The sequence below is a fragment of the Pseudochaenichthys georgianus genome, chromosome 3 (genome assembly GCF_902827115.2).
Source record: "Pseudochaenichthys georgianus chromosome 3, fPseGeo1.2, whole genome shotgun sequence".
Lineage (NCBI taxonomy): Eukaryota > Metazoa > Chordata > Actinopteri > Perciformes > Channichthyidae > Pseudochaenichthys > Pseudochaenichthys georgianus.
Window position 1 is genome coordinate 51,717,968 of NC_047505.1, and position 12,194 is coordinate 51,730,161.

At 39.4% G+C, this 12,194-nt stretch overlaps 1 protein-coding gene across 3 annotated transcripts in view; it reads right to left on the reverse strand.

The window, feature by feature from the left end:
* The window catches only part of LOC117443124 (USP6 N-terminal-like protein), a 30,180-nt gene extending 21,631 nt beyond the window's left edge, over positions 1-8,549 (reverse strand). For 2 of the 3 annotated variants that reach the window (XM_034079078.2, XM_034079069.2), the window contains exons 1-2: positions 8,360-8,549; positions 1,905-1,978 (exon numbers count right to left, since the gene is read on the reverse strand). In XM_034079078.2, coding sequence (XP_033934969.1) covers positions 1,905-1,970 — 66 coding nt within the window. In that variant the 5' untranslated portion in view covers positions 1,971-1,978; positions 8,360-8,549. Of the gene's footprint in view, positions 1-1,232; positions 1,292-1,904; positions 1,979-8,359 lie in introns of those variants that run through there. The other variant, XM_034079094.2, reaches the window with a different exon arrangement.
* Between the last annotated feature and the right edge of the window lie 3,645 nt (positions 8,550-12,194).

Below are 12,194 nucleotides of genomic sequence, written 5' to 3' on the forward strand. Positions count from 1 at the left end.
AGGTTGTGTCTTTAATGAGACCTGAGCATCCAGGCTTTTATTTTGAAATGAAATATAGTTTGTGTCTTTAATGAGACCTGAGCATCCAGGCTTTTATTTTGAAACGAAATATAGTTTGTGTCTTTAATGAGACCTGAGCATCCAGGCTTTTATTTTGAAATGAAATATAGTTTGTGTCTTTAATGAGACCTGAGCATCCAGGCTTTTATTTTGAAATGAAATATAGTTTGTGTCTTTAATGAGACCTGAGCATCCAGGCTTTTATTTTGAAACGAAATATAGTTTGTGTCTTTAATGAGACCTGAGCATCCAGGCTTTTATTTTGAAATGAAATATAGTTTGTGTCTTTAATGAGACCTGAGCATCCAGGCTTTATTTTGAAATGTTTGATTGACTTTTGAGCGTGTCATGATCTATGAGAACATTTGCAGAGATCATCCAAGCTTTTATTTTGAAGTTTCTGATTGATGTTTGTTTTGTCGATCATGCACAATGACCGGTCACTGCTCGGCAGATTTGGACAAAATAACTAGAAATGATTAATGTCGAGATGATTTCCGGACTACAGTTAAAATGGCGTTTCAGATGATGTGCTTTCTGTAAAGCAGAGAGGACATGAGAGTCCTGACATCCTCTTTAGTGTGCCTCGAGCCAGGTACAAGTATTCAGACAAAATGGCTGGTGCATCGGCAAGTATATCTAAAACAGGATGATGTTATTGGATCTCATCTGCATGACATCCAGGTATTGATCATTTAATTGTTAGTTGACTACATTCATACGAAGACTCAGTGAGGAGACTCAAACTGAGACCCAGACGTCTCTTTTTAGTTTTAGTTCTCTTTATGTCTGGTTTCAATGTTGGTTTCAGTGAAAGAGGGATTGAAACCTCTCCATATCAAACCACAGGCACAAACATATTATTACACAACGTGTTATTAATGCTCCCACACACACACACACACCCACACACATTCTCAGTGTATTCTCCCCCACACATGCACTGAAGCACACACACACACACACACACACACACACACACACACACACACACACACACACACACACACACACACACACACACACACACACACACACACACACACACACACACACACAAACCACACACATTCTCAGTGTATTATCCTCCACACATGCACTGAAGCATACATACACACACACACACACACACACACACACACACACACACACACACACCATAAAACACACACATCTGAATGTATGCTATGGTCGTCCTCAGTGTGTCTGTTCAACACAGAAACACAGGAGTGTGAACTCGTCCTCCTACACAACACACACACACACACACACACACACACACACACACACACACACACACACACACACACACACACACACACCACACACACACACACACACACACACACACCGCAGGAGGTAGCTGAGGCACACATTATCTGGTTGTTTACTAATCAGTATTTGTTTAAATGAATATCAGAATAAGATAACTTTATTTTTCCCAGAGGAAATTGGGTTTCATGAAAGTTACTCCATTATAGAAATAGATCAAATAAAAGCTAAGTAAAAAAATATATGGAATAACATAAGAAATTAGTATAAGTGTCCAATGAATAAGAAATAAAAAGATTAAATAAAATAGAATAAAGTATGTTTATAAATATAAGAGGTTAAAGTAAGAGTGTGCAGTTTACAAAATATATAAAATAAAATGTAAATTAAAATAAAATGTCAAATATAAATTGATTATTAAGATTTCTGAATTTGACAGATTTAGGGGTGGCTGATGGTAACGTAGGATCTAGTGCCAGAAGAATATACAATATAATATATCCACCAGATTCTTATCCATCTGGTGTGAATTGAATACGATCCTGTAGCTTAATAAAAGACCCTGTTCTCACCGTAGCATATTTCAAGATGATGTCAGCACGTTCCTCTGCGATTAGAGTCTCGATGTCTTTCTTCATGTCAATATCTGCAGAGAGAGGAGAGTGCGTGAGCTGCAGAACAACAACAACAACTCCACATGACTCAGGAGGAACAGCTGATGGATGTGGGAGGATGAGCTGAGAGAGAGACTGAAGCAGTGACTTCATCACAACTCGGTTATAAAGAGCCGTGTGCAAAATGCCGTCTGTCGCTTAGAAGCCCTCATGATATCTGTGCAGGAAACAGAGCTGCAGAAAGTCACACACCGAGAGGTTCAAATACTAATATTATTGTTTTAAAAGATAAACGGCAGCAAGTCAAAAGTCCGGTTTTACTTTTTTTGTACCTTCTTACTTTAACTTGTATACATATTTGTATTCTATTTTAATTGTTGGACATTTTAATTTAACTAATATTAAAAAATATATAACTTAATTGTATTTTTTTTTATTACAAATCTTGTTTTTTTATGTTCTTTTTTTAGTCTTTAACTTATAATATTTATAGAAATATTTTTATTTTATTTTGTACATCTGGACTTTAACTTTTATGCTTATCTAAAAATATGTATTTATTTTTATTTTTGTATTAGACATATTAACTTTACCTTATGACATGGCCTAGTTGAATACTCGATTCTGATTGGTCAAATCAGAACACGTGACACGTTGTAAATCCAGTAGTACAGACCGCTGTCAATCACTTAATTGACCGTTGTTAAGGACGCTCACATCTGCAGAAAGAAGTCCAGTCGATTTAACTGTTTGCTTGTCTTTAGTTTTCCGTTGTCTCCCGTCTGAGAGCGACATGGAGGATCGTAATATTCATGTGAATATTTTTGGAGAGCACAGTAATTTGGATGAATGGTTAGTGGCTGATGAGTCCCCAGTGAAGAAAATAAAAAGACAAGAGGGACAAGAAAACAGCGGAGAAGTAAGAGAGGCTGTTTTTATAAATATTTTCACTTGTTTTGACATGTCTTACTATATGGGACGTACTGAGGAGCACCTGAATGCACCACAACACCAGAGCTTTTTGAATATATATATATAGGTATCCATCCTATATGAATAATAGGGTGCATCAACATGTGGTGATGCGTTCAGGGTCCTGAGTGGGCAGCGTCCGGCAGGTTTGTCCATCAGACAGAAACAGGAGAGAGCTGCAGAAATATAATCGCCCTGAGAAACATAACTTTCCCTCTGACATCATCTCCCGCATGTTGATGGAGATTTGCTGCTTTTATGTCATATTCATGTGAATATGTTTATGGGTTTGATCAAAACAAGACATCCAGACATCTCCTTGGACTTTGAGAAACTGGGACGGATGTTTTCTTTACTATTTGCTGACTTTTCAGAACTTTCTCACATCCTTTCAGATATTTTTCATGAACGTTTTCATGATATTTTTTTGAAATGTTTCGATGAGACCCTCAGAAAATACTATTCTAAATTGTGTTTCTTCGCCTCTTGAATATGAAGATTTACTGCTTTTCTCTGTTTTAAGTAAATATGTTGGGGATTTGAACTGACAAACAAGATGTTTACAGACATCAACGTGTAATATGAGAAACTGGGAGGGACATTTTTTTATATTTTCTAACATTTTAGAGACCAACATCCTTACACTAGCTAAAAGGCTAAAGGCTAAACAACACAATGAATAAAGCGCCTGCGTGACATGGCACGATTGTCATCATGAATAATGACAATCCCAGCAGCGAGGGGATTAACCTCGCTTCACCCGCTCCGTACGGATCAACACCGGAGAGGTAATCTGGACACGCACTGCATCTGGATTAGGAATATCTGCAGAGCGAGATTACACAACGAGAGTGTGTGGTTCCCGAAGAGGAACAAAGAGATATGAGGGTCCATCATAATGTGCATGTTCTGTCCTCTCAAAGCATGACAGGGCAGCGGTGTGGTCCCGTAAATATAAATAATAATAATAATAAAGCTCTATTTACATAGCACTTTTCATACAACACATGCAGCTCAAAGTGCTTCACAAAATGACACATCACAAATAAAAAATACACAACAAGAAATTCCCCTCAGATTATTTGTTAAGAACTTTAAAAGGTACACGCAGCGAAATGTAACATTTGATCAGGTTAATAGACACAAGGAGGTCAAATGTATGATAATACAAATAAAATAAATAGTGCTTTCTCTCTGACAGATAAGACACAAGACAACTGAGTCGATGCAACAATGTAAAACCCATAAAAAGTTGAACATATAGGTACAACAGAAATTAAAAGAAAATGATAATAGTAGTAAAAATGCCATCATTCTAATAAAGGTTAAACAATTAAAAAATTAAAAAGACCTATGAAATCAATAAAACAACATAAAGGTAGGTAAATAATAAAGACTAAATAATAATGTGTGTTTAATGGTCGACAATGAAGCAAAGAGAATCTGGATTTAGAGCTGTGGCTGTGCTAAATGTTTTTATAAGCACTCTCACTGCCTGAACGTCTCGCAGGTCAGACTGCAAGGCTAACTATAGGGTGCTGAGGATCATTCTAATTTAAGTTATGAGAGCAACCAACTTGGCGATAGCTAGCTTAGAAGCTAAACTATGTTAGCTATAGGCAGATAGATAATAGCTTAAAGTCAAATTAAATCTCTGACAAAGGTCTTATCTCATTACAGAATTTGAAAGTGTTTTTAAGTTTACATTTCCATTAAATAAATGACTGATATTTTGCGTTTTTATCTCAATGTATTGTTTATTTTTAACCACTAGCAGAGGAATGTATATGTCTGTAAAGCTGAAGATTTCTACATCGATACGTTGCTATACTGAATAGTGACAGCAGACAAACAAATATACATATGTTTTAATTACAGGATGCGCAGTTTACTGTTAACTCATATTTGTATACAACTGGTCACCACTGATGGCAGCCATATGCAGAGAATTGGTTCCAAATGGATCAAAAATAATATTAAACTCAAGTCTTAATCTGTGTCATATTCAGTTTTGAAGCTCGATACTAGATTGTGCCATGAATACTCGGTACATCAAAGCACTGTGATGCTTACAAACAAGAGAAATGGTATCTATGAATTCACCCTTTCTCATGCTTGGTCCCAGGCTGAGTGTCTCGATGTGGGTTAACGCTAACCAGGTGAATAATTCAGTAAGGTGCCGAGATGGAGGTCAGTGACACAGTTAAAGAAAGAGAGGGCGATGGCTTTACTCTATGAAAACTCGAAATCTTGCCAAGTATATGTGTCTAATATCTAGTCAGAATATGTCTTGAGACTTGCTATAAGACACATCAACTTCAGAAGTAACACTGCACTGAGATGTCGGGTCTTGTTTTAGACGATAAAATTGTTAAGTCAAACAATCCTATTTTGAGTTGTATCTCAGATGAAAAACACATTATTTTACATATCCATTAGAAAATCACCAACTTACATAACAGACATAACATTTGCGGCTTATATTGTAACACAACATGTCCTGATTCTGGTCAAATATAGTTCAAAGTGAGTTCTCCCAGCTGATTACAAGATCTGATTCATCTAAATCTCCCTTCATTGTTACGGGCGGTGGTGGCGAAGTCGATAGGGACTTGGCTTGGCAACTGGAAGGTCACCAGTTCAAGTCCCGGCAAGACCAAGTGCTACCGAGGTGTCCCTGAGCAAGGCACCGTTGCCCACACTGCTCCCCGGGCGCCGTTCAAAATGGCAGCCCACTGCTCCTAACACTAGGATGGGTCAGATGCAGAGAAACTATTTCCCCACGAGGGATTAATAAAAGTCCATCTTATCTCAATTCTCTTACCGAGCACATTTTCACTTGTTCTACTGGCAGATATTTTTACTTATTTCAAGTGAAAACGGCTTGTTTTCATTATTGTTTCACTTGTTTTTGGAGCTGCATTTTTCCCAGTGTAGTCCGCTGCTGGGATGCAAGTCTTTGTATTTAAAACAGAAGATATTATCTGTTCTTCTGCAGGGCTGCAACTGATGGTTTATTTCACTGATGATTCATCTGCTGAAGTCAGACAATGTACAGAAATGTCCAGGACTAGTTCCCAGAGCTCAAAGTGACGTCTTCAAATGTCTGAACAAGACTTAAAAACACAAAGATATCCAGCTTAGTAAAACACACATTTGTTTTAAATGTTAAAGCACCTCACTCTCTACAGAAAGTCCAACACTCCAGTCCCAGGAGTGTTGGACTTTATGATGGGAAAATAAGATTCTGATAAACAAAATCACTCGATAAGTTAAAATTGAGGAATAGTAGTAAATAACCTCATGAGTGATATGGAGTCTGCTTTTCACTATAAAAAAGGTATGTCCTACCTGTGATGCAATACATCATACATTGAATGTAAGGTAAAGGATGTCAGATTGTGCCTTTTCACTGTGATCTAAATGCTGTGTTTAAGAGACATTTCCCCTTTAAGTTATGATGATTTATTCTCTATCGTCAGACTACCGATAGGTCAATACAAACCCAGCATTCGGATCTTGACACTTGAGACACTAACATAACGTTTAAATTCCTTCAGGCCAAGACTGAATCCATCATGAATGTGGGGAAAGTGAAACTCCATCAGTGTTTTAGAGCTTCTTGCAGCTTCTTTGAGGTTCATACAAAAAGGTTACAGCAGTTTATATGAGCTGTCATCTGAAGCGTATGGCAGCGGCTGCATGTGGTCAGTCTGTAAATCACTGGGGGGGAGAAATGGGGGAGAAGGGACTGAAACTACATCACAGAGTGTAAACTTGGGATTGTTTGAGATGTTACATGTGGGAAAAATGTATTTAATTTTCCCATTGTCTGTGAATTGAAGCTACTAAAGCTGGAAAAACAGAAGTCAGCTGTAGAGTTTGCTGCTCAGACGCTAAAGTACTTTACATGTTAACAAGGTAAAACAGCTCCAGCATGCTGATTGATTCAACATCATACCATTTCAATCACAGCGTACATTCTTGTTAAAGTTATATTAAGTGTGGCTGCAACGAGTGTTGGATGAAGTATTCAGATCCTTCACTTAGGTAAAAGTATCCAATCCAATCCACTTTATTTATATAGCACATATTAAAAACAGAGGGTTTACCGAAGTGCTTCACAGCCACATCACATTATAATAAAATATAATATTACAATAATAGATAAAAGGCACACATAAGAATAGATAAAAGGCACATATGGACAGATAAATAAAAGCATAAAAATCGATAAAACATAGCTCAAACTGACTCGAAAGCGAGGGAAAAGAGGTGGGCCTTCAGGCGGTACTACAGCAATGCATAAATACTCTATATCAAGTAAAACTCAGCATGTAAAATCCTACTGAAGCAAAAAGTACATTATTAGCAAAATATATTAACGTATTGACATTATGAACTGGTATTTTATTTTGTAAAGTCCACTATTGCATGTTTCACTGTTAAAACATGCACAAATCCAATATAAGCTTCCAACTGACTTTATTATTATGTGTTATACATACAATTAACCATGTGTAATCACCAGCAATGCATTTTATGTTAGTCAATTAGTTCAATAATCAGTCGATTTGGACTTAATAGTAAGTCTTTTGGTTTATTTGTAATGCATGTTATTTTCCAATCGTAAAGTGGTGCTTTTGCATTATTCTTGTCGTGGACTAACTAGTTACAACACTTGTATTAAACGTCTGGGACAGCCCTGGTTCTCTGCTGCAGTCAATTAAAAATGTTAAGTGTTTAAAAACATAAACAGTGAGAAGTAAATTCAGTGTGTTTGGCAGCAGCTTTTACTGACTACTATTAATATTATTATCATTATTAGCCCCTGCATGCTCAGCCTCTTGGTAGATTAGTCAATATGGATGGTTTTGGGTTTAAGTCGGGTTTTAATTCATTGTTGTGCTTTTTCCACGCTGACTGAACGTATTACAGAGAAACCTGAACACATCGCTGGTAAACAAAACATTTCGCATGACTCTTTGTGGAGGATTTCATATAATAACAAAGGGTTTGAGTCTACTAGGAAGGTACAGCACTACTTATCGGCTCATTGTTGCTGCTGTTAAATAAAATACTAATTGTTAAATAAATAAATATTGAGAAATAACTTCAGTGTGTTTTGCAGCAGCAGCTTCCCGCAGGCCTGATGCTGCCTTCAGTGCCCCAACAGAGCGACCTACAGCCGGGCAGTGATGGATAAAGGATGCTCCTGCAGACTACTGACACCACAGACACATTTCACCGACATCCAGCGCCTGAAATCACACCCAGAGTCGCTATCTGACGGTAAACAAACCCCCTAGTCTCCGGTGGGACGAGCCTCGCTGCCGTGATTTCAGAAGGAGCTACATCATCACGCAAGAAGACCCGTTTTATTCTAATGAGAATAATAAACACAAAGCATGAAAAACGTGGACAATTAAGAGTGTTATTACCGTGTTTCTCGGGTGTATTTCTGCGCTATCCGTGCAGGAACACAGCTCCGGTTCCTCTGGGCATTCTCCGGTGAAAGTGCAGAACAAACCACCCGGGCTGACAACAATAGCCTTCAATCCATATGTTACATACACACACACACACACACACACACACACACACACACACACACACACACACACACACACACACACACACACACACACACACACACACACACACACACACACACACACACACACACACACACACACACACACACACACACACACACACACACACACACACACACACACACACACACACACACACACACACACACAGTCACTGTATAATAAGACAGAGAAAGCTCCAGTCAGCCGAATGAGAACCGTGAAATCCGGCCTTAAAGAAACAGGAGCCCCGGGGGAGGAGAACCAGCCCCCACCCCGACTCTCCTGCTGAAACACGGCCGCTCAGGGGCTCTGTTCTTCCGCCATCTGCTGGAGAGACACCGGTAGTGAAGCTCCATACAGAAACTCTCCCCTCCAAACATCAGTCAGCATCAGGTTTATTACCATGGCGTTGCCTGGGGTATGTTTTTTCTTTAGCCCCGGACAAATTCTCCCTCAATAATATAATACATTAACTGTACTTTACCTAGAGGACGGTAGGTTTGTAATTTCCCGTGTTCAGTGAATGCAACAGAGGCAATACACCACCAGACCAATCAGAGAGTTGCATGGAAATAAACGTGATTTATTGGCTGACAGGTACGTACCTCTCCTCTGTGACAGTGTTTAAACTTTCAGCCGCGGACGCGGAGTTTCTGAAGATGGACATTAGACATTTTTTTAATAAAAAGACGGCAATTCTCAAGTGGTGGTTCACACAACAACCCCAGAGCCACCACATGAGCCAGGTGAACAAGGTATGTAAATGTCAGTAAACGTACAAGTTATAATGTCAACATGTAAGCAAAGTATAAATGATAGCTACGTTGACGTTACTTGAATATAATTTGACATAGTTTATGATTTAATTGGAAAATGAAGTGTTTTTAAATAATAAACCCGTTTCTGATTCTGATTCTTTGATTTATTTTGACATCTGGGTGTTGAGAGATGTATCATATCTCTTAATGTTGCTTTCAAAGTGCACAAGATTGATGCTTTTAACTTCAATATTTAAAAAACATCTTCCTGGGGGACCCCAGAGGAGGTGAGTTCCCCCCAAAATAGCACTTTATCTCTGCTTATGTAACTCCGGTGTAGTGTCCCCTCCGCAACAGATCACTCATGCGGCTTTCACACCAGCGCTTTTCAGTTTCTAGCTCCGAGCGGGAGCTTTTCTGGTTCAGCTCCAGTTTCCCTTTTCAGCTCCCGCTCTGTGCACACCGCCCACTGGCGCCCCAGAGCTGCCCTTGCTGCGTAATGACGTCACCGTTTACATCGCTGATTTGCCCCCCAACGGCAGCTCACAACAACAACTGTGTCGGGTCGATGATCGTGTTGCTTTTAATCACACGAAGCCAGAATAAATTGAATAACGACTTCTCCAACCTTATACTTTTCTCCAGAGTGCCGTGGTTCATTGTTTATTAATGTGTTTCTGCAGCATTTACCGACCGCTGCAGTGCTGCTCTTCCACGGAGTGTATTCTCCCGTTAGCTCCCGGTTAGCTCACACTGCAGCGGCCGCTCTAAAGTATTCACTGTCCGACTCACACAAGCAGCTGATGCATATCCCCAGTTCCCTTAGCCTAAGTGAATGTGTGTCCGTCTGAATTGACACTGTTTGGTATCACAACGCTGTTATGAAAGTTGCTCTGGTATCAAACGGGTGATGTTAGCATAGCAACCGAAGCTAAACTGACTACTTGCATCCGATAGCTGCAATAATACAAAACAACACGTCTGCCTCTCTCCACAATGATCGATAACAGTGAACGGATGGTCAAAGTAAGGCACAAATAAACAGAACCACACGAAGCCTGGTTAGTGCTGCCTGACTTTATAAAGTGTGTTTATAGGCACTACTGCTTGTAGGCAGGCATAACAGTCGACCCATGGGAGGTGGGTTTAGTTTCCTGCACGCCTCGACGTAAGAGAGACGTAAGCGACGTCACCTCTTAGCTCCAAAGCTCTTGCCTCTGGACCGACAATTTTTTGGAGCTGGAAATGAAGCGGATTCCGGAGCTAAGAGCCGGCGCAGCTCCGGTGTGAACTGGAAAACCCAGCGCTTTTCAGGCTCTAGCTCCGAGCCGGAGCTGAAAAGGCGCTGGTGTGAAAGGGGCATCAGAGCTGGTGATTACTTTCCTGCATTTCAATGGACAGCATATACAAAGGACACGTGAGCTGCATAGCTTAAGAGATCCTCTCATGCTATCTCTTTTACAAAATAAGTGTCCAGTCAACAACAAAACATCAGTGATCGTATAGTGGTAGTATATTTTTCACAAGCAATGTGAAACATTAAACTTATACAAACTGGTGTACAGAACTCACATACCTGCGTTGATCTCCTGGAGTGTCTCTACTCTTTCTTCTCCACATCTCTTGTCCACCATCAGAGATTGCAAACATTTCAGAAACAGCTAGAGGTAGGGGACAAACAACTTGTTCGCTGGCAGTGGCGACTGGTCATTAGGGGCAGGTGGGGCTGTGCCAGTGTCAGCAGAAAGAGTCAGTGTCAGCAGAAAGTATTAAAAATAATGATTACAAAAAAATGCAAACAATTTATTAAAAAATATATAAAATACATTTTAAGATCATGTTTAATCATCTGATTCGTCTCATTGCTGTTTTAGTATGTGTTCTTCTAATTAGTGTCTACAGTGTGCCTATTGAGCTGTTTAGAGTCATGTGGGACAAAACCCGATCCTGCCCCTCCCTCTGACTGTCTAAGTCAGGGGTCTCCAACCTTTCTCCACCTGAGAGCTACTTTGAAAAAATGAAAGTGCCCAAGAGCTACTTGCATCGCATCGCTTACATTTATTCACATAGCACTCATCAGTTGAATTAAGCTACTATTGTGTGAAATTGCAATACCTAAAGCTTATCTAAAATCTTAACTTCACATCAAGGTCCAAGAAAACGACAATTTCTAACATATTAATATGGACAACATAGTAAGTACATCACTGAAGATTCACATACATGTCCAAGAGCAAATTACAATGTTTTCACTTCTTAGTATGGCCCACATAGTAAATACATCGCCTTAATCACCACCTTGCAAGCATCAATGGCACGTGTGTAAAATAAGTGCATTCACTCTTTTTTACAGTCAGTGAGATGAATGGCGCTGCATGGAGTCAGTCTACCATACATGCTGGACCCACTTAGGTTCACTAATAGAGTCATTTACATGTTCATCAGTCGGTCTTGTTCTGTATTTAGATTTCATTCATGCCAGAAAAAGCTGCTTCACAAAGGGATGTATACAGAACCACATAAAGCAGACAGGTTCAGTGCTGCTTGGTGAATGTTCTTATAGTTTTCTGGGCGTATACAAGGCTCCAGAAATGTTGTGAGTTTTGCTGAGACTTAAGCTGAACATGATTTTGGAGATTTATAATCTCCATCTCCACAGGATTGACACCGAACAGTGCAGCCATATTTTCTTCTTCTTCGTGTTGACATGAAATTATAAACCATAATTAATCAATTGTATAGGTCTAGCCTCCCTATATCTGTGTGTGACATTTTTCCATCCTCAAAAACAAAAAACTAATACAACTGCAGTCTAGCTGCAGCTTCTAGCAACGGTCTTCTGTTAAAAAAAGGACACTGAATGTCCTGAATGTGGCATCACACACATGACTTGAGTCTGAACACAACAGGAGTATTTACAA